The following is a 24,266-nucleotide window of genomic DNA, read 5'->3' on the forward strand; positions in this document are numbered from 1 at the left end:
TAGATGTCAATTTGATTGCCCTTTTTGCATTGCTCCAACTCCTGGATATCTCGTTGTAGTCTGGCAACAGAATTGTACTGTTCCCCAGGTGGGCAATACCAGTATCTTGTAACAACTCATTATCATTCCTGGGATCTATGCTGTGTTGTTCCAGCTATATGTCCCAAGATCCAGTTATCTTGCTTTTTTGGTTCTGCACAATTGTATCAATTGGGTTTTGCATCAATACCCCAGATACTTCTTCAATGTAGCCCAGGGCCATTTAGCTTGTATTCCCACTGTTCATTACTCTTTCCTAATCTGTTTACCATGCATTAGTCAATATTATGTGCCATCTGCTACTAATCAGCTCAATCCAGGTCCCATGGTACTTGGTTTGCTTTTTCTCGTCTCTCCCACTTTGGGACCATCTGCAAACGACAACAGCTTTGTTTTGTCACAGGGTCCAAGTTGTTTATATACTAAAGACCAATAGCTCTAGCACTAATCCCCAAATCCAACCCAGCCAATTACCACCCCATCAGTCTACTCTCAATCATCAGCAAAGTGATGGAAGCGCTATCAAGCAACACTTACTCATAAGTAACCTGCTCATGGATACTCAGTTTGGGTTCTGACAGGGTCACTCAGCTCCTGATCTCATTACAGCCTTGGTTCAAACATGGACAAAAGGGCTGAATGCCAGAGGTGAGGTGAGAGTGACAGCACTTGACATCAGGCAGCATTTAACCAAGTGTGGCATCAAGGAGCCCTAACAAAACAGGTGTCAATGGGAATCTGGGAAAACGCTATAATGTTTGGAGTCATACAGGGCACAAAGGAAGATGGATGTGGTGATTGGCGGTCAATCATTCCAGTTCAAAAACATCACTGCATGGGTTCCTCGGGGTAGTGTCCTAAACCCAACCATCTTCAGCTGCTTCATCAATTACCTTTCTTCCGTTATTAGGTTAAAAATGGGGATGTTTGCTGATGATTGAACAATGCTCAGCACTATTTATGACTACTCAGACACTGAAGCAGTCCATGTCCAAATGTAGCAAGTACAGGACAATATCCAGGCTTGGCTGACAACTGGCAAGTAACATTCATGTCATACAAGTACCAGGCAATGACCATTTCCAACAAGAGAGGATTGAACCATTGTCCCTTGACATTTAGTGGCGTCACCATCGCTGAGTCATCTACTATCACCATCCTGGGGGTTACCAACGGCCAGAAACTGAAATGAACTAGCCATATAAATATTGCGGCTACCAGAGCAGCTCAAAGGTTAGGAATCCCAATGCATGTCCACCATCTACAAGGCACAAGTCGAGAAAATGATGGAATACTCTCCACTTGCCTAGATGAATGCAGCTTCAATAACACTCAAGAATCTAAAAACCATCAGGACAAAGCAGCCCGTTTGATTGCTACCCCTTCCACGAATGTTCAATCCCTTCACCACCAATGAACAGTGGTAGCCTTGTTACCATCTATAAGATGCACTGCTGCAACTCACTAAGGTCCTTTTGGCAGGGGGTTCCCCTCCAAATCACTCACGATCCTGACTTGGAAATATATCGCTGGTCCTTCATTGTCACTGGTCAAAATACTGGAATTCCCTCTCTAACAGTTCTCTGGGTTTACTTATAACTCAGGGACTAAAGGCAGCTCACCCCCACCTTCTGAAGGACAACTAGGAATAGGCAATAAATTCTAGTCTAGCCAATGATGTCCACATCCGTAAAAATAATTTAAAAAAATATTGTCAATGCAAGCATGTCACAATCTGGCTCACCCAGAGAAAGGTGATATTTAACTCAGCTCATTTGTCTGTCTGTGTTCCATGTTCTCCCCCCTGATGGTCTAATTGTTTGCATGTACAGTATCAAACATATTGCTGAAATCTAAAGATAACACATCTGTAGAATTCTTGTTGTCAACAAGACTCTTCATTGCTACAAAGAATACCTGGAGCCACCTAATAAAGGTCTTCAAAATTACAAAAGGCTTCACAAGAGTGGATGCAGAAAATCTTTCCTTCTGTTGAGAAAAGTATAACTTGAGGCCATAAATATACAATGGCCATCAAGAAATCCAATGGGGAGTTCAGAAGAAACTTCTTTACCCAAAGAGTGGTGAGAATGTGGAACTTGTTACCACAGGAAGGACTGAAGTAAATAACATGGAAGTATTTAATGGCAAGCTAGGCAAGCACTTTTCAGGAAGAAGGGAACAGAGGATTACAGTGGTGGGTCTGGATGAGGAAAGAGGTGGGGGACCAAGGGTGGAACACAAATGCAATGGTTGGGCTGAACTGCCAATAACACACACCAGACTTCCCACATGACAACATTGTCCTACTTGTCACTAAGTCTGCAGATCCCAAATTGGCCACACAACCATCTTTGATTGTTGTGGAAGATAATCATCCTCACTAGAGATGGACTGCTCATAAGAAAAGGAAGATCTTCCATAAATCCATGCTGACTCCAGAGTCCAAAGACGTGCACGTAGGGTACACTGGTCATGCTAAATTGTCCCTTAGTGTTCCAAGTTGTAAGGTTTGGGGAATTAAGGGTGTAAATATGAACAGCACAGTGGCTAGCATTGCTGCTTCACAGCGCCAGGGACCCAGGTTCAATTCCCGGCTCTTTCACTGTCTATGTGGAATCCGCATGTTCTCTGTGTCTGTGGGTTTTTCCTCTGGGTGCTCTGGTTTCCTCCCACAATCCGAAAGATGTGCTAGTTAGTTGCATTGGCCATGCTAAATTCTCCCTCAGTGTAACTGAACAGGCGCCAGAGTGTGGCAACTAGGGGATTTTCACATAATTTCATTGCCGTTTAATGTAAGCCTTGCAACACGAATAAATAAACTATAAATATTAAATATGTGGAGTTTTGGGGATAGGTCCGAGTGGGATGCTCGGTCAGAGAGTTGGTGCAGACTCTATGGGCTGAATGGCCTCCCTTCCGCACTATAGGAATTCAATTCCTACTGTCCAGGTGTCAATCTTGCCTTAATTGTGGCCCTCTCCTTTCATACATCTTTACCCTTTTGCGGGACTTTGCTACGTGCAGATTTACTGTCACGTTTTCTACATTACAACAGTGGATACACATCAAAAGTACTTGATTGGCTGTGAGAATCTTTGGGGCATCCTGAGGTGGTAAGAGGCTCCCTTCAAGTTCATTCACGTTTCTTTTGTTTTCTCCTCTTTTTAAGGTGTCTTTGAACACAAAACAGCCTCATCACCACCATCTGGCAACAACTGCCAGCCTTGCCAATGAGACCCAGATTTCAATACTCAATAAATAAAACAAACATTATCCAGGTCAGATTTTAGGCTCATCGGCCTGCAGTTTTCTGGATTGTCCCTTTGGTCTTTTTTAAAGATTGATACTAGAACAGCTACTTTCTATCCCATGAACACCTTTTCTGTTTCTAATGAGACCCTAAAGCGGTAAGGACATGGCCAATCCCACTAGCTACTTCCTAAAATACCCTCAAATGAAAGCTATCAAGTTAGGCGCCTTCTCTCTTTTCACTGTGTCTCTTTTCACTGTCTTCAATTCATTAATGACTGCCTTATCTAAAATTCCTGTTTCTTCTAACACTTCCTCCATTTACTCATTAAAAACTATCAACTTTTGCGCTGCAAAGATCCTCAACAGTTTGCCTCATGAGCACAAAAAAGGAAAAATTCACTTAATATCTTTGCTAATCCTTGTCAGTTGATTTAACATCACCTTCAGATTGTTTGAATACTCCATCATTTCCTTTATTGCCCACTTGTTACAAATACATCCATGGAATGCATGACATATATTCCCTGCTATCATAACCCCATTTTCTATTTTAACCAGTATCTATTTTCCTTTTCCTTGCTTTTACAGTTTATTTTAGTCAATGTGTTGACCAAGCTTTATATTTTATGAACTTTTTAAAGCTTATTCTCTGCATTGTTTCCACTGGATTTGTCATTCAATGCTTCATTGCAATGTTCAAGACAAATAATTGGTTTGGGATTTCATCCTACAATGCCAAAAACCAAGACCAAGATTCTCCGGTCTCGCAAGCCCCACTGCTGTTGCCAGTGAGAATGAAGAATTTGGCACTCAGCCAAATCTCCGTTCACAGCAGTGGGACCAGAGAATCCCAACTGTAGGCAAGGTTGGAGATTTCCGGTCCAAATGTTTTGTTCGTTAAGGCACATGACATCAACCAAATTATGATTTGCAATTTATAGTTCTTTTGCCTTTGCGGTAAGTGAAAAAAAAGAAAAAGTCAGCAGGTTAAAAGGAGAACAAGCCAAGGGTTAAACAAAAAATCTTTTAAAGGGTAATATCTTAATGAACATAAAACACTAAACATCAAATGCTCTAAATCAAACACATTTTCTTTAATACTGCACGTCCTTTGATTTTTTTAAATATTTCCTTAGATCATATTCAAAACAAAATAACTTCTGAAAATATGACTTAACAGTGATATAAAAAGATGACAGGCCAACAGTCATTTCTGGCAGTTTCTTGAGATCCTTTTGTATTTGTTTCAAGACAAATAGCAGCACTTCATACGCCAAGTTTCATAATAGATCTTGATTTTTGAAGTTGCGTACTCTTATAGTGACATTTTTTGGATGTGAATACAAGTGCCTCAACAATATTACAGCAAAATTCAAATGCTTAATGAAAAAATTCAGTTTTCTCTTCAGGTTTGTGCACCATGTGGAATGCCTTTTGAGAAGGTTGGAAGTTGCTGCCCTCTAGCTGGCTACAAGTAGTGCAAGAGGGAAGGACATCAGCTTCAATGTTCCTTCTTAGAATTGAGAGTTTTGTTCCTCACATCACGGTTAAGAACAAGGCTCAAGTCAGAGCAACTCCAGTGTCATCTGCATACAGTGAAAATGGATACTCACTGCACTACTGATGCTTCAGCAACTTTCAGAGATATAGTGTACTTCACTCCTCTGGAGGCCCAACTCATCACTATCCAACCACGATGCTTACTGAAACAGTTGCAGAAACTGGAAGATTCACCTGATAGATGCTCTCTCCCATCCACTGCTGCGGTGTTCCAGAGTCCAGGGTTGTTGGCAGCCTCCCACCAAATTCTTCCCACCATTAATCCTGCCTCCTGCAGCTCAGGAGAATTCTGCCCTATATTTTTAGCTACCTTCCTCCATTACTCTAATTTCTTTCTCCTGTTTAGCTTTTAATCGTTCTCTGCCATTCTTTATATTCTGACCATTCATATAACCTGTTACTCATCCTTGGTGCAATGACATGGTGGCACAGTGGTTAGCACTGCTGCCTCACAGCACCAGGGACCCAGATTCAATTCCCGGCTTGGGTCACTGCCTGTGTGGCGTTCTCCCCATGTCTGCGTGAGTTTCTCCGGGTGCTCTGGTTTCCTACCACAGCCCAAAGATATGAGAATTGGTTGCCATGTTAAATTGACTGTTAGTGTCAGGGACTAGTTAGGGTAATTGCATGCAGTAACGGGGATAGGGCCTATGTGGGATTGTGGTTGGTGCAGACTCGATGGGCCAAGTAACCTCCTTCTGCATTGTAGGACTCTTTGATTATATGATGTGTTTTGTCCTCAAGTATGATGGTTTTCTTAACTTCTTTAGTTCACCATGGATGGTGGGTCAGTCCTTTCGAATTTTTCTATACAGTAAGAATATACTTATTCTGAACATTCTGAAGTATTCCCTTAAATGTCTGCTACAGCTTCTCTACTGATTTATCCCCTAGCCTCATATCCCAATTCACTTCACCTAGCTCAGCTTTCATGCCGACACAGTTGCCTTTCTTCAAGTTTAAAATGCTAGTCTTACTCCCATTCTTCTCCCTTTCAAACTGGATATATAATTCAATCATATTGTGGTTGCTGCTACCTAGGGGTACCTTTACTCTGAGGACATTAATTAATCCTGACACATTACACAATACCAAGTTGAATATAACCTGCTCTCTGGTTGGTTCCAGAACATGCTGTGGTTCTAGAAAGTGCTGCCATAAGAAACAATCACAAAAGCATTTTATGAACCAGAATGCCACTGCCAATCTGATTTTTCCAGTTTATATATAGATCAAAATCACCCATGATCATAGCTGTCCTTTTATCAAACACCCAATATTTCTTCTTGTACACTTCCTCCATTGTGGTGCCTGTATACCATTCCCCCTTGTGATTTATTTGCCCTCCAATTCCTCATCTCCACCCAAACCAATTATATATCCTGATCTCCTGAATTAATGTCATCCATTACAATGCAATCCTTAATAACAGTGCTACCCTTCCATCTTTACCTAGCTTCCTGTTCTTCTTGAACGTAATATAACCCTCAATATTCAGAATCCAATCCTTGTTTTCCTGCAGCCATGTCTCCATAATGGCTTTCAGTGCATACTTATTTACATCAATGTGCATTGTTATGAATTCCACATAAATTCAGATACAGAGCATTAAGATGTGTCTTTTTGTTATCTTTCTAACATCTAGTCTTGACTGTTGGCATATTATTACAATTTTCTCTTTGGCCCTTCCTCTATTCTCTGCCCTCGTTTCTCATGTTACAACTTCGCTCTCCTGCCTGAACTTTACCCCTTGATTTGCTACATCTACTCAAACGGCCCCCACCCCCGCAGCCCCCACATTCCCCAGTGCCAATGCTAATGACCCACGAACCGGAATCCACTTGTCCCAGACCTGACTTTCAGTCATGCATCGACTTCCTTAATCTTTTTTACTCTATGCCAATTTGCACATGATTCAGGTAATAATCCAGAGATTGTCAGCTTTGAGATTCTACTTCTTAATTTGGTGCCTAGCGCTTCATTCAGACAACGCGAAATCTTTCTCAATATTCAGATATACACTTCCACCTGTGATACAGGAAAAAATACACAAAAAACGTTCACTTAGTTTTTAAAAGAAAGATTCTGATCCTCAGTCTAATTACCAGCCTTGCAAAGAGATTATGTCGAACTTATACAAGACACTAATTAGACCACAACTGGAATATTGTTTACAGTTCCGGACACCGCACTATAGAAAGAATGTGAACGCACTGGACAGAGTGCAGAAACAGTTAGAGCTGTTCTCCTTGGAGAGAAAAGGGCTGAGAGGAGATGTGGTGGAGATGTTCAAAGTCACGAGGGGCTGGACAGAGTAGATAGGAAGGAACTATTCGCGCTCGTAAAATGATCAAGAATAAGAAGGCACAGATTTAAGGTGATTTGCAAAAGAAGCAAATACGGCGTGAGAAAAAACTTTTTCACACAATGAGTGTTTCAGATCTGGAATGCACTGCGTGGAAGTGTAGTGGGGGCAGGTTCGATCAAGACACTCGAGTGGGCATTAGATGATTATTTGAAAGGAAACTATGGACAGGATTTTACAGCCTCGCTCATCCCAAGACCGTAAAATCCTTCCCATGGTCCACCCCTTGCCTGCTCCGATTACCATGGCAAGCGGGATGGTAAAATTCCAGCCAATTTATAGGGAAATAGGTAAATAGCAGGCGAATGACACTAAGTCATCCTATTTGGAGAGCTGGTGCAGAAATGATGGGCCAAAATGGCCTCATTCTACACCATATTAATTCTGTGATTCTATTACCCAGAGTCTGAGCCAAAATGTTCCTTAAACTCAGCATTGTATATTGGTTAATCAAGTAAAAATAGGTTTCTAATGTCATAATTAAACATCATTTGGTTTCACCAGCATGGAATCTATAAATACATTTAAGAATAACAAAAGGATGACACAAGTGAAGGATAAAAAAGACATAGAAATACAGGGTAGTTTAAAGCAGAAAATATTATGTATGTGATAAAACACAAAAGGATTTCACCACCAAACATATAGCTGTAGTTCTGCAGATGTTTAATTGATATTTGAGGAAATGGAGTAAATTCAATACAAGAACAGATTTGTGATATTTGAATGACAGAATCTGATATGAATGCAGATCAGGTGCTAATTTTATAGCTGTTAAACTTTGAAGATGAACATGCAAATTCTTCATGATTGGAGTTCCATTTTCAGAATGTTAATAGGAAGCAACTGCTGAGTGCAGAGTGTTAAATCACAGAGGAGGAATTTTCTGCTCCTGTTCGCATCATGCGAGTCCAGCAATGGAAGCAGGAAATATTGCGAGAATTGCAAAGTCATGATATGATTGTCCCCTCCCCCCGTCAGTGAAGGGGCATGATTCCTGACTTTGGACATTGGGAACATCATTGTAGTAGATTACCATATCATTATCAGGCCTTTACGCTAGAATCATCGCCCCAACATCAGAAAATTCATCCACGTCAGCATGATCAGAATGGTGCAAGTCACAACTGGTCTCCCAAGGTGTGCGCAAGGTGAGTAGACCTCCCAAAACAGCTCAGATGAATGCAGTGTTCAGGGGGGAGAAGGTCATGCCCTGGCACTGCCCAGATAGTGCCCTGGCATCTCCCAGCATTGCCTAGACACTGTCTCCTTGCACTATGATGTGGAGATGCTGGCATAAGAAGAATCACAACACTAGGTTAAAGTTCAACAGGTTTATTTGGTAGCACAGGCCACTAGCTTTCAGTGTGCTGCTCCTTCATCAGGTAAATGGGAGAACTCCCACTTACCTGATGAAGGAGTAGCACTCCGAAAGCTAGTGGCTTGTGTTACCAAATAAACCTGTTGGACTTTAACCTGGTGTTGTGATTCTTCTAACTGTCCTTGCATACCCCAGCACTGCCTGGGCACCACCTCATGGCTAGGGGCAGTACCCAGGTAGTTCCAGGACTGTGCCCAGGCAGTGCTGGTGGAGGGTTCCAAGATGAAGTGGTTTGCTTTCTGTGCACTAGGGCAGTCTTTAAAAATGATGCCCTAGCAAAGCAGGAGAATCACAGGCCATCCGACCAGTGATATGTCGTGGAACCTGTGACCCACGACTTCAAGTATTTTTTCGAAGTGCTGTGAAAGCACAGAGAAAATGGCCATTGTCAGCAGCAGTTTCAATGTGACTTCCCCCCCACCATTTTCCGGGAAAATCTCACCCAGAGTTTTACAACCATACATAGCAACCTGAAATTTGCCAGATCACACTAGCATGGAAAGTTTCCAGCAGGGTCATGCATAAAATGAGTATCACTTTAGGAGGGTCAGCTTGCATTATGATTTGTATATTCTAAAAGGCTGGACAGGGAATTTGTGATTGTCTTAATCTTAGAATCATAGAATCCCTATAGTGCAGAAGGAGGCCATTTGGCCCATTGGGCATGCACCCAACCACAATCCCACTCAGTCCCTATTCCAATTATATTTACCCAATCCCCAGATACTAAGGGCAATTTAGCATGGCCAATCAACCTAACCCTTAATAAAGTTGACCAAAACAACGGGTGGAATTCTCTCAAGCCCATCGGCTGGATCAATGGCGGGAGGGGAGAGAAATTTGATAGGAGGTCCAAAAATCAATTTTACACCACAGTGAATTTACAACAAGATCTTCCATCTGCCATGGCAGATTGGGAAACCAGCTACAGGACAACAGGAAACTCATTTGCATCCCACTAATGAGGTGCATACCAAGGCCCAATTCTCTGTGGCGCCAGTGGGAAAAGACATGGATGCAAAACATGTCTGAAACAATGTGGCATGCAGATGTCGGGACTCACCTGAATAATGCCCTGGCTGCCTCCAAATTTCAGGGTGGAGGCCACCAGCAACCTGGTCCCCGGATAGGGCGGCGGACAATGCACCATCAAACCTGCCCTGCCATAAATATGGTGCAAAATACCCATTTACAGAATTAATTAGGTTGATGCTGGGAGATTTGCTGTGTTTTACGGCCACCAGCATGGCACTTAGTCTGTCGATGGAAGAATTCCACCCTATGTGCGCTAGCATTTTTACTTCAGCGTATGCTTCTCCAAATAATCAAACTCTCTATTTAATTAAACTTTGCTGTTCATTGTTAGTCCCTGTTCAATGCAACTACTTTAAGAATCCCAAATGTGACATTCTTGAAAACTCAAATTTGAATAGCAGCTGCAAACTGAATTACAGTTTCAGAAAAAGACATTTTGAAAATTGTATGAATGAATGGAACCAGTTTTAATTGTTGATTTATACTTTCAATGCATCAATCTCAATTTCAGTAAGTGACATTTAATAAAACAGAAAGTGATTTCTGAAATGCAGTTGGAGTAGTGAGTCTTTGGAACTCTCTTCCTCAAAAGGCAGTGGAAGCAGCTTCTTTGAATACGTTTAAGGCAGGGTTGATAGATTCTTGATAAATATGGGGGTGAGAGATCATTAGTGATGGATTGGAGGTTACAATCAGTTCAGCTGTGATTTTATTAAATAGTGGAGCAGTTTTGAGGGGCTGAGTGGCCTACTCCTGATCCTAATTTATATGATCTTATAGTCCACTGTCCTTGCTCTGGCCCCACCGTCCCTGCTCTGACCCACGTGCAGATGTTTCTTTCCATGTATTCAATTTCTATAGCCCTTCCTTCTGTATAACGTTCTGTGAATGAGAAGCACCTGATTGGCTGGCAGTCAGTCCAGTAGCCGTGCAGTTATTTAGGAACGTAACACAAACACAAATAAACCTCACAAAGACATGGAAGAGAGCTAGCCTCTGAATTGTACATAGAACATAGAAAAACTACAGCACAAACAGGCTCTTTGGCCCACAAGTGAATAATTGAGTGCAGTTCCAAATCATAAATCGAGTCTGCATGAGGACAGTTTGTGGTTTCTAGTTCAGCTCTTCATCTGCTTTGGCTGTTTTCTTTTCCATTGTTCTCCATTACAATCATTCATTTCTGGAATAACAGGCTTATCTTATGAAGAAAAGTTGGACAGATTGGGCCCATATCATTGAAGGTTAAAAGAATGAGAGGTGATGTTATTGAAACATGTGATTTAATAGCAGAGCAAAGGAGGATGTTTCTCCTTATTGAGGAGACTAGAACCAGGGGACACAGCTTAAGAATAAGAGGTCTACTGTTTAAAAGTCAGATAAGGGGACATTTTTTTTTCCTCAAAGCTGTTAGTTTGTATATTTCTATTCCCCAGAGAGCAGTGGGGGCTGTCTTATTCAATTTATCTGAGGCAAAGCTAAACAGATTTTTGATAGACAAAGAAGTGGAAGGTTATGGGGGGCTGATGGCAAAGTGGAGACATAACCAGATCTTCCATGATCTTACTGATTGATGAAGCAAGCTTGAAGGGCCAAATGGCGTCCTCCGGCTCTAAACCATAAAGAAACATTAATTTTTCCAATATTACTGTAACCCTTCAATGCAGTCAGTGGGGGCTGTGTGTGTATGTGACTAAGGTAATTGATCTGAAGACAGTCAGTCAGCAAAGTTTAAATCATGGATGTAAAAGCAGCCATTTTGAAGTGGAGGAGATGAGCAAAACAACATGGATGGAAATTTACATGCAAAGATATAGAAGATTCGTTTGTATTTACTTGATGAATTTCTAAAGAGAAATGCAACAAAAGTCTAAAACTGCCAAAGATCATAAATGAATAAAGCAATGTTAAGTTAATTTTTTCCACAAGTAGTGGCCATAAAGGCAACAAAGAATTTTTATATTCGAGGAAAAGTAACTTCCAAAGAACAGTTAAGAACAATGGATGTAAAGATGAAAGATGAAGAACATATTTAAGGAAAGATTAATAAATGTGTTGGGGGTGTGGTCATGTGATATTCTGAAGAGTGTGCTGAATTGAGAACAGACCTGTGAGATAAGCAGCCTTGAACCGCCCAGAGAAGTGTCTGCTTGTTCCAGAAAGCAAGGTTTTGTTTTTAAGCCTTGGGTTTCTATTGTCAAGTGAGTGGGAGAGAGAAGCCCTATGGAATATCTCCCCTGTAGCAAGAGTGGGTGCCTTGCAGTAATATTACTTGGACTTTTATAGATTAAAAATCTATAGGACTAGTGTCTGGAAAACAATGTTCATTTGTGGGTCTAGCTAAGTAGAGATCTTTTGGGAAGTGCTGTAAGACTATATTTAACTGTAATCTTGAGTTTTTAAACTTTTCTTAACAAATGTTTTAATTTAATATTTAAAAACACAAATGTGGTATTGGATTCCTTACAGCTGACTTCAGTGCACATACTTTCTCAGAATAAAATACAAATTGCAAATTGTTGTGAAAACTTTATCAAGTTTTACTTTGGGACTTGGTCACCACAGCAATTACCACTGACCATATCATAACACTTCGTCCTATGTACGTTTTACGGTTGTTTATGAAACATAAATAAGAGACCACCTTTGTGACCACCATTCTTCAAAAATTACACATTTACAGTAATGTTGTTGTATGGAAAATGTATATTTTGTGTGTTCAGGGTGAATATTCATTTAAATAAGTGTATGGTGCATTGTGCAGGCATTAGAAAAAGTATTTGATTCTCCAGAACAAACACTGTTGTTTCAAGTTAACTGTTAAAATTTTTTTTTAACATAAGATAAAAATGGTTTAGTTACAAAGTGCCTCTTCCCAGGAGAAATTTAAGTTTCAGTCCTGATAAACACAGCTACTCCTCCAGTTATGCTAATATCGGGCGATCTCAGATCCTGTTGTGCTTATATTTGTGAGCTTAAATGTAAATAGTGCATTATTGCCATAAACGCAGGAAATTCTCTGAGGTGATCGTTTGCGTGGAGGAAGGTAGATGTAAATGAGCGCTGGGGGTTTAGGCAGACGTATCTGTGACACGGGGCAATCAATTGCAAAAATGTTTGCACAGTGATGTCTTGGCACTAAACTACGTTAATCAGTTAAGCGCAATTTTTTTCAGGAAAAAAATGATGCTAATTCGCTCTTGCACCATAATTACACCAAAAGGTTCTAAGAAATTACAGGCTGCCATGTTAACAACTGAGGATGTAACAGATATGCATACATTACTGTCACACATACTCAGTGAAAGAGTAATTTCATCTGACAGCCTGTGGAATTGCAAAATATTAAATTACCAGTTGAGAAACATTAGCTTTTGGGTTAAATAAATGAAAGCTTCTTAAAAGAATTGGACTCTTGGCAAACTGAAATGTCAATGCTGTGAATAATCACATAGCATACTTTTGATAAATGAAGCATAAATGTCACCAGAAACATTATTTATTTTAGAGCATTACTTGCAATGTATTTGGCCTTTTACAGCAGGAAATCACCATCCATCAACTCAGCTAGCACATTCGTGCATTTCACTGCATCAATATTCCCAAGAGTTCCTGATAATAAACATATCTCTCAATAGTTCAGAGTTCTATGCTTCTGTTTTGTAAATTATTTCATCCAAGTTGTTCAACTTCAAATGTTTTTCTGCTTAAGACAAGCTGGTTGATTATTTGTGGGGACATAGAAATGAAATGAATTATTCTAAACTAGCACAAGAAATATGCTGTCACAGCTGGGATGCATAGCTGCTTGATCACATTTATATAGCAGCATAAATTTTCTCCCAAACAATATTCCTGAATGTGCAGAGCATGTGAAGAACAATGTGGACCAAGGATAGGACTGGGAATGTATAAAGCTCCAAGTCTGAATGTTCAACTAGATCTTTCCCCCATAAAGTTGCTATACTTCCATGTTCTATCAATCAATCAACTGACCTCAGTCGAGAAGTATGTTTTGATAATCTCGGGTTCTATGAGTTGGGAGTTTTAGTAAACTTGTACCATTTAGGATTGAAAAAGAAACTGTCTTACCTCAGTGACTGGCACATCATCCTTCAATTCAGTTGTGTGGCAGGCCAGCAAGCCAATTAGACGTATCATTTTAGAACGACTGAAAACAAGAGAATAGATGTTTAGTTTATAGAGTTCAGAACAGAACCAGTACCAATGTTGCCATGACTTTTTTTGCATCTGCTTTTATCATTTTGTTTTCTTATTTTTACACTGGTCCAAAAAAAAAGCACCTCACATAATTGTGATTTACCTGCTTCATTCATGCTTTTAGTTTTAAAATATATTAAATCAGTCAAAGTTGAATAGCTAGGTACACTGAAATTGGGTGGCACAGTGGTTAGCACTGTTGCCTCACAGTGCCAGGGACCCAGTTTCAATTCCAGCCTTGGGTCACTGTCCACGTGGAGTTTGCACATTCTTCTCATGTCTGTGTGGGTTTCCTCCGGGTGCTCCAGATTCCTCGCACAGTCCAAAGATGTATAGGTTAGGGGATTAGCATGGGCCAGATACAAAGGTGGGTTGGTGCAGACTTGATGGGCCAAATGGTCTCCTTCTCCACTGGAGGGATTCTGTGACATGAATTAAGGAAATTAATTTTCCAAAGAGTAAAGATAAAGTCCCAGACACGAGACGACCATAGGCTGACTGGTGGTGATTTAACCTGAGGATTACATAAGAACATAAGAACATAAGAAATAGGAGCAGGAGTAGGCCATCTAGCCCTTCGAGCCTGCCCCGCCATTCAATAAGATCATGGCTGATCTGTTGTGGCTCAGTTCCACTTTCCCGCCCTCTCCCCATAACCCTTAATCCCCTCTCTTATCAAGAACCCATCAACCCGCTTCTTAAAAATATTTAGCGAGGCAGCCTCCACCACTTCAACGGGCAGAGAATTCCAGAGATTCACCACCCTTTGAGTGAAGAAGTTCCTCCTCAACTCCGTTCTAAACCGCCTCCCCTTTATCTTGAGGCTGTGCCCCCTAGTCCTACTGTCTTTTTTGAGCGGGAAGAGTCTCTCCACCTCTATCCTATCCATCCCATTCATCATCTTATACGTCTCAATGAGATCTCCCCTCATTCTTCTAAACTCTAACGAGTACAAGCCTAGTTTATTCAGCCTCTCCTCATAGCTCAATCCCCTCAACTCCGGTATCAGCCTAGTAAACCTCCTCTGCACTCCCTCCAGGGCCAAAATATCCTTGCGCAGGTGCGGCGCCCAAAACTGCACACAGTACTCCAGCTGCGGCCTCACCAATGCCCTATACAGCTGCAGCAAGACCTCCCTACTTCTATATTCAATCCCCCTCGCTATGAAGGCCAGCATCCCATTCGCCTTCCTGACCACCTGCTGCACCTGCAAGCTGGGTTTTTGCGACTCATGCACAAGGACCCCGAGGTCCCTCTGCACCGTCGCCTGCTGCAGTTTTTCGCCACGTAAGTAATAGTCCTTCCTACCATTCTTCCTACCAAAGTGGACCACCTCACACTTGCCAACATTAAATTCCATTTGCCATTTCCTGGCCCATTCAACTGTTGTAAAATCCATCTGGTTCACGAATGTCCTCTGGGGAAGGAAAACTGCTATCCCTCACTGGTCTGGTCTTCATCAGACTCCAGACCTACAGCAACGTGGTTGATAGGGAGTGGGATAGCTTAATCTTGGGTTCGGACATAGCACAACATCGAGGGCCAAAGGGCCTGTACTGTGCTGTACTGTTCTACGACTCTTAAACGCCCTCCGAAACGGCCTGGCAAGTCATTCAGTTCAAGGGTAATTAGGGATGGGCAGCCAGCAATGCCCATGTCCCATAAATAAATTAGTTAAAAATCCCCATCCCAGCAAAGGGATTCCCCCATTGATCATTTCCCCCTTGTGGAAAATTGCAAGTGAACATCAGGTCAAAACACTGCGTTTATTTACCTTCCTGGGTTTGAAAGACTGCTATTACCTCAGTTCATAAGAACATAAGAAATAGGAGCAGGAGTAGGCCATCCAGCCCCTCGAGCCTGCCCCGCCATTCAATAAGAATTACCATAATTACCATACCACAGTGGAGAAGATGGGGCCTTCACAAATAAACTCACCTGGTATGGGAATTGAACCCCTCTGTTGGTGTTGCTCTGAAGAATACAGAAACTAATTCTTAACCTGAAACCGTTAGCCATGCTGGTAACTGAGAGGAGGAACATATTTTTTGCCATTCATTCTACTATTGTCATTTTGGTTTAAATATAATTTGTTAGTTTTTTTGCATTTATGTGCAGCTTTCAACACATTACTCCAAGAATGCTTTTTACAGCTTGCCTATATTTAGGCCAACTTTCCTTATTTGTTAAATTGTGAGGGCGGTTTGGAATACAAGCAAGTTCAGAAAACATTCCTGAAGTTACAGACCAAATGACAGCAGAACCACAACTGCAGTCTCAAAAATGGTCTTTATGCTAAGACTGTCCCTCCTGGGATGGACTTCATATTGACTGTCAAATCACACACATTGCAAAAAAACCCACGTCCACAGGCATTTCAACAGCAAGTTATTACTGCCATCTTGTGGCTGATAAATTTCGAACTTTTCAAATTAAACCAAATGAAGGACACGCCAGGCTCTTCACTGAACTGTAATTTATAAGTTTATTTATTAGTCACAAGTAGGCTTACATTAAAATCCCCTAGTTGCCACATTCTGGCATCTGTTCAGTTACACTGAGGGAGAATTTAGTATGGCCAATGGACCTAACCAGCAAGTTTTTTGGACTGTGGGAGAAAACTGGAGCACCCAGAAGAAACCCACACAGACATGGGGAGAATGTGCAAACTCCACACAGTCAGCAATCCAAGCCGGGAATCAAATTCAGGTCCCTGGTGCTTTGAGGAAGCACTGCTAACCACTCTGCCACCGAAGACTTTTCAGGGCAATGAAATGAATCCTTCTCGTCACTTCCAACTGGAGGCAATTCTTTCAAAAGATGAAAGATTTTAATTTTAATTAACATCTTGCCTCAGTCTTTGAATCTTGTCAACTCCTTTGCTAGTTTCAAAAATCTCCTGAACTCTATCCTCTGCAACTCTACTTTTGGCCCCGACTAACCTCTGTTATAAGATCATAATAAATAGGGATGAGAATAGGCCATTCATGTCAGCAAGCCGATTCTACTTCTCAATAGGATCGTGGCTGATCTAATTGTAGCCTTGGCTCTATTTTTCTGCCCTCTCCTACAACTCTTGACTCCCTTATCAATCAAAAACTTGTCTAACTCAGCATTGAATAAATATACTCAATAACCCAGCCTCCACTGCTCTCTGGAAAGAGAGTTCCAAAGATTAACGACTGAAATTTCTCCTTATCTCATCTTAAATGGGAGACTTCTAATTTAAAAAATGTGGCCCTAGTTCTAGACTCCCTATTAAAAGGAAATATTCTTCGAACTCTGTCAAGCCCCATCTGAATCATGCGTCTCTTTCTCCCTCACGCTCAGTGTTCACAACCTTGCAAAGTGCTCTGGACACTGCTACAAGTGAAGTGTGCAACAGAAATGCAATTTATCATTCATGTTGTAAATAATTTGAAACTACTTACTCTAGCAAGATCCAAATCGAAAGAGACTACTTTTGAATGAATTCAATGCCATCCAGAAATTGTCAACCAGACTTAACTGATCACAAATTCCCATCTCCACAGGAAAACAATACCTTGACAGAAAAATTAATAATTTTTCTCCCCCCTCAAATCTCTAATTCCTCACACAATTGAAAATTCACCAGGTGTGGCTTTCTTCACTGTTATAATGTCACTGATAAGATTGATCCTCCCAGGTTTCAAAGTAGCTCCATTAGAACCAACCAAAATCCCAATTTCAGATAATCTGGTCTCTCAGGAAACCAAACTAAACTATCGCTCAGAAACGTGCTTTATTTGATTATGACTCCGAAAAGTGCCGTGGCACAATGTACTGTATTGGAAGCTTTTTAAATTGCAAATTGTTGCTGAATGCGGTCTTCCTATAAATATGATTTTTAGCTGCTCTAGTGCTTCAATAACATAGGCCGATTTTTGAGGGGTTATGATGCATTACTTAAGTCATATAAATGAGGTGAACTGCTAACCTGGGGACAGGAAGGTTGCAAGTGAATTAAAGTTCAGCACAGCAAAATACAAATTGTATCTAATGGCTCTGCATCATGTATCATGTTTACATCACATTATTTCTATGCAGCTAATATCAGATTCAGGCGCGCTCCCCACGGATGCGCTGGGCCAGGTGAATGTTCTTCGGCTTGATGGTGACCTGCTTGGTGTGAATGGCGCACAGGCTGGTGCGCTCAAAGAGCCCCACTAGGTAAGTCTCACTAGCCTCTTGCAGGGCCATGATGGCTGAGCCCTGGAAGCGTAAGTCAGTCTTGAAATCCTAGGCGATCTCCCACACCAGGTGCTGGAAAGGCAGTTTGTGAATCAACAGCTTAGTGGACTTCTGTAGCGGCGGATCTCCCGCAGGGCTACAGTGCCGGGACGGTAGCGGTGAGGCTTCTTCACGCCTCCAGTCGCCGGGACGCTCTTGCGAGCTGCCTTAGTAGCCAGCTGCTTCTGGGGGTTTGCCCCTGGTGGACTTGCAGACTGTTTGTTTGGTCCTGGCCATTTCGCTTCACTCTGTCTCACCACAATTCTGTTGGCGTTAAAGTAGCACTTTCTTTATAAATTAATATGAAGCACCTTGCAGCAGTAAATAACAGCAGTGGTTAGCATGACTGCCTCACCGTGCCAGGAACCTGGGTTCAATTCTGGCCTTGAGTGATTGTGTGGAGTTTGTACATTCTCCATGCGCCTGCATGGGTCTTCTCCAAGTGCTCCGGTGTCCTCCCACAGTCCAAAGGTGTGCACGTTAGGTGGATTGGCCATGCTAAATTGCCCCTTAATGTCCCAAGACATACAGGTTAGGTGGATTAGCCATGATAAATGCGACGGGGTTGCTGGGATAGGGCATGGATTGTGGGCCTGGATAAGGTGCACTTTTGGAGAGTCAGTGCAAACTCAATAGGCCGAATGGCCTCCTTCTGCAGGGCACAGTTCCTATGGATTCTAACCCAAATTGACTGGAAAATATCACTGTGGATGCACCCACAAATATATGAAAGGGCTAAAAAAAAATCATTCTACAATGCTCACTTTCTGCCAGATAGCACAACTTTGTGCACCACCCTCGAAAATTGTAAGCGGTTCTCACAGCTCAGTGAAAAAAAAGGACATAATGATCTGTAGCTTATTTCAGAAAATCTGTGAGATTCCTCTCCAATTCCTGAACACTCAACCTACCTCCAGGATGCCACGATGACCAACACTGAAACATAAGTGTAACCAAGGGTCCCAATTTCCTTTTTAAAAAGTGTAGAATATGAAACAAACAATTCATCCAATCGGCATCTTTACACTCTTTTCGTTCATACTCTCAGTGTCCTTACTACACTTGAAATGTACAATATCTTCTCTCAGTAGGCTTTTCCACACAAATGTGTTTCTTAATCATGCCTTCCTCTGAATGAGAAGCTCATCAGTGTATGACACCATATCATTTTGGAACAGTACACAAATTTTACATGGATGAAGATGTGGGCTAGAATTCTCCAGCTGTTCATGCTAGTGGGATTCTTTGATCCCACCAGCACCTGCCCTGCCCATGGGTTTCACGGCACCATTGCGTGGTTTCAATGGGAAATACCATTGACAGTGGCGGGAGCTGAGAATCCTGCCACCAGTGAACAACACTATTTAAGACGGAGATGAGGAGAAACCTCCCGGCATTGAGAAACACACAGCTGGGAGATTGGAGGTCAGCCTTATGGATTTACTGAGGTGAATCCCAGAGCTCAAGCCCCTCCAGCAGATACCACTTCTTGCATGTATAGTTGTTCCGTTCACAGAAAGCGTCCTCAAATTCCCACATGACACAGGATATGCATTCCATTGCACTGAGATGCTCGGCCATGTCTCTATTGTACTATTAGCTAAATTGAAAGAAATAAACTTAAGACTGATAATAAAAAACTTTCTAGCTAAACATCAATCAACTTCTTTCTTGTGCTAATGTCAATCTAATTCTACCTCTTTCCCTCATTTATCATTTCCTAGCTATTACATGATGACAACCCTAGTATTACTGTCTATTTTATGGTTCCCCGACCAGTTGAGTTACATAGAATTCCATAATAATTTCTAAAATAGTCATGTTATTATTTCTGAAACTCCCCTAACAATCCCATGCAAATTGAAATCCCCATCACAATTACATTAACATTCGTATTCATCTCCGAGGATTGAGAATGACTCGCACTGCCTGTGAGCTCCACCTGACTTGATGGCCATAAACAAACTAAATTTAGTTACTGCTTTTGGAACATAGTGCAGAGAACTTATGAGCAGCAGGCAATTCAGCCCTTTGAGCCTACTTCACCATTTAATAAGATCATGGCTGATCTGCTTGTGTCTCAACTTCATTTTGCCACCTGTCCCCCATAATCCTCAACTCCCCCTTCTATCAAAAATCTATCTAAATCTGCCTTGAATAAATTCAATGACCCAGTCTCCAATGCTTCTAGGGAACAGAATTCACATCCTTCTACGCTTTAAGAGAAAAAGTTTCTCCTCATCTCCATCTTAATTGCCTGGATTGGGGAGCGTGCCTTATGAGGATAGGTTGAGTGAGCTTGGCATTTTCTCCTTGGAGAGGTGAGGATGAGGTGTATAAGATGTTGAGAGGTATTGATCAGTGGATCGTCGGAGGCTTTTTCCCAGGGCTGAAATGGTATCACAAGAGGACTCAGGTTTAAGGTACTGGGCAGTGGGAAAAGAGGAGATGTCAGGTGTATGTTTTTCACTCAGAGTGGTGGGTGTGTGGAATGGGCTGCCAGCAACGGTGGAGGAGGCGGATTCGATAGGGTCTTTTAAGAGACTTTTAGATAAGTACATGGAACTTAATAAGATAGAGGGTTATAGATAAGCCAAGTAATCTCTAAGTTCATGTTCAGCACAACTTTGTGGGCTGAAGGGCCTGTTTTGTGCTGTAGTTTTTCAATGTTTTTATGTAACTCTTATTCTTAAACTACGTCCCCTGGTTCTAGTCTCTCCCACAAGTGGAAACATCCTCCCGGTATCTACCCTATCAAATCTCTTTTTACATTTTGTTTAACTCAAAGCTTGCACATCTGCTGAAAGAAAACTACCCATGTACAGATCACTTACTGACAAGTTCATTTACATTACTATTCAAACAAGAACTCTGGTAAACAAATCCACTGTATGCAGATACGATTTGCAGGAGATTTATTTAAAAAGAAAAACTCATGGACAATTGTAGAGAGAAGCTTTTCCATGGAATAAATTTACTGTCATTTGTTATGGAAACCAAGCAGAAATTATTTTTAACAAGTCATGTTTAATTAAATGTGTGCCCGTAGAATTACATTTTTACTCAAAGTCAAATTATAAATTTATTTAGAACAGTTGCTGTTCTTGTATTGGTGAAAAGCTGTTTGCTTTTTGGTACATCACCAATTGTTTTTGGTGCCTGATTCTTGTCTTAAATTATCTACTTCAAATGATCACAGAATCCCTACAGTGCAAAGGAGGCCATTCGGCCCATCAAGTCTGCACCGACCACAATCCCACCCAGGCCCTATATGTAACTACACATATTTACTCTGCTAATCCCCCTGATACTAGGGTCAATTAAGTACGGCCAATCAACCTAACCTGTACATCTTTGGAATGTGGGAAGAAACCCGAGCACCCAGAGGAAACCCATGCAGACACAGCAAGAACATTCAAACTACACACTGACAGTGACCCAAGGCCGGAATTGAACTCAGGTCCCTGGTGCTGTGAGGCAGCAGCACTAACCACTGCGCCACCACGTTGCCCCTCCACTGTGTAACCATGCTGCCCCATGGGGAAAAAGTAAATACAATTTCCTGAATCCACCAATACAGCACAATTGTGAGAAACATTATAGAGAGATGCAGTTTAAAAAAGTTTACAAAAATCACTTGTGAACAAAGTTTATTTGTATTATTATTCAAACAAGTCCTCTTGAATGCAAATACCATTTGGAGAAACTTGTACTGGTCGCCAGAAGATCTAGTCCGGTCATGGGTGTTCTAGTCACACTCATTCAATTGTGTTGTGTTAATCAGTGGTATCATGTCTACAGTATGTGAAGTGGATTGGTTAAAGTGTACCTGGATTTTCTAAATAGTAAAAGCTTTCAGAGAAATGTTTGCCCATTGAATGTTATGGTATAACCATTCTCTGTGGGATAATGCACATTCAATAAAGAGCCACCTGAGAAAATGTTAAGGATTGACCTTGCATAAAATACTGGACTGTTTTACAAAAAGGAATATTTACTTGGAGAAATTGATGGAGGTTCTAGAAGAGATATATCTTGTATTATGGTGGGTTCTAAGAAATGTGGAAAATGAGTTATTTTCTTTGTTTTGTTATTATTTGAGAGTGTTCTAAATTTATTGTTTCAGGAAAGAAAAGGGAATCTGATGAAATGTTAATTATATTGTTAGCATATATAGGTGAAGGTAATTGTTTAGTTAAGTGCTTTGAACATATAAATAGGGGCCAGCTGCGACACTGGGCACGAGGAGAGCTATGAGACTGAACAAAGTCAATATATATGCTCTCAGTGACAAACACTGGGCATGATCTTACAGGCTCGTCCCTCTGGTCGATCAGCAAGGTGAGCCAGTAAGATATCGAAAGAGGCAAAATATAAGGGTCGCACCGAGTTTCTCGCCTCCTGCCATCTTATCAGCACTAATTTGCTGGTGATTTAAAATATTTAATTTATATTTAAATATGCATGACATGCATAGTGAGCCCCGGACCCTCTCATCACTGATCAAGGTCCTCAACAGCAAGGATCACATATTGTCTCCACCAGCGGAGGCCACATGTGATGGCCTCGCTGGTGGACCCCTTGGGCAGTGCCAGCCTGGCAGTTCCCACCAGACACCCTGGCACTGCCCAGCAGGCATCCTGGCAGATCTAGGGGCAGTGCCAACGGAACAGGGTCTGAGGAGGTAGGTCCATGACATGGGGAATTGGGGAGAGCTTTGCAGAGGGGGTGATGATAGATGGGCATGGCGATCGGGGATGGGTAACTCTGCAGGGGCAGTGATTGGAAAGATGGGGGGGAATTCTGCAGGGATGGCAATTGAGAAGTAGGGTGGACTTTGCAGGGATGCTGATTGAGGGGAGGGTAAGGGGGTAACACTGCAGGGGCGGTGGTAGGTGGGGGGCAATGTCTGGTGAGGGTCAAGACTAGCACAGGGAGCAATCAACGGTGGGTCCTGATGTCCGTGGGAGGGGTTGAAGGAGATCGCCCAGTGCAGTGGGAGATTGGGGTGCCTGCAAAATAGCACCTCAAGAACTCTGCAGCTGGTTTCACTAGCCAGATTAGGCTCTGCCCCCTCCCCTCCTATTTGCGAGAATTACATCTGGCCATTTTTGTTAACTGAGTGCCATATGATTGAGACTAGGAGCTTGCCCAAAAAAATTGGGGCGATTCTCTCTCATTTTCATGTTTGTTCGGCACTTAGAATTTATTTCTTAAAATTGCAATGACTGCGTCTCGGTTGACTTCGCTACCCAGCTTGGATTCTATTAGCAATGTTTTGAGGTGTGTCTCAAAGGAGCAAAACAAAATGGCGAGATGTACGGAGAGAATTCCAGACTTTGAGGCCTAAGCAACCGAAGCCATGGTCATCAGTGATGGACCAATTATAATTCAATGCACAAGAGGCCAAAATTAGTGGTATGCAGGTATCTAGGTGGGTTGTGGTGTTGGAGAGATTACAGCGATCGAGAAGGGCAAGGTCATGGAAGGATTTGAAAACAAGGAAGATAATTTTTAAATCAAGACACTGTTTGACCAGGAAGATGATTTGAGGAAGATGTCATGGTGACTCCATCTTAACAGCCCATGTTTCTCTGAGTGCTTCATTATTCCCAACATGAGCAAACCCCCTAATGTTATCTAATATAATGATTCAGGAATAGTAGGATTTGGATGAGGAGAGTAATATTTGACATGGTCAACACAAATTCAACGAAGAAGCACTTAACCTGTTATGTGCCTTCTGACATAAGAGAGCAAGAAATGGAAATTGTCTCAGGGATATGGCACAGGTGGAAGACAAATAATTTGGTGGAAACAAGGGTGTCAAAAGCCAAAGTAATGAAGCATTTTGAGAAAGTTTAACAGTGGCAGAAGCACTCTAATGACAAAAGGGCCATAAGAAAGGGAGCTGGAAGTTGTAAAAAAAAGCAAATTATTGCCGATATTGGAATCTGAAACCAAAAGAGAAAATGCTAGAAAATCTCAGCTGGTCTGGCAGCATCTATGAGGAGGGAAAAGAGCTGACATTTTGAATCCAGATGATCCTTTGTCAAAGACAGAATTTGTAGAGTTAGTGCAAAATCTGCAGACAACATTTTCCAGAATCAAACGAGATAGACTATTTTGTCAGTATATACCAGCATTTAACTTATGTTT

At 41.7% G+C, this 24,266-nt stretch overlaps 1 protein-coding gene across 4 annotated transcripts in view; it reads right to left on the reverse strand.

Moving 5' to 3' along the window:
• Window positions 1-24,266, reverse strand: part of ulk4 (unc-51 like kinase 4) — a 390,892-nt gene that overhangs the window by 311,043 nt on the left and 55,583 nt on the right. For all 4 annotated transcript variants that reach the window (XM_080201895.1, XM_080201896.1, XM_080201897.1 and 1 more), the window contains exon 17: window positions 13,728-13,806. In XM_080201895.1, coding sequence (XP_080058021.1) covers window positions 13,728-13,806 — 79 coding nt within the window. The remainder of the gene's footprint in view (window positions 1-13,727; window positions 13,807-24,266) is intronic.

Source organism: Carcharhinus amblyrhynchos, chromosome 2, assembly GCF_965287045.1.
Source record: "Carcharhinus amblyrhynchos chromosome 2, sCarAmb.v2.hapA, whole genome shotgun sequence".
Classification (NCBI taxonomy): Eukaryota; Metazoa; Chordata; class Chondrichthyes; order Carcharhiniformes; family Carcharhinidae; genus Carcharhinus; species Carcharhinus amblyrhynchos.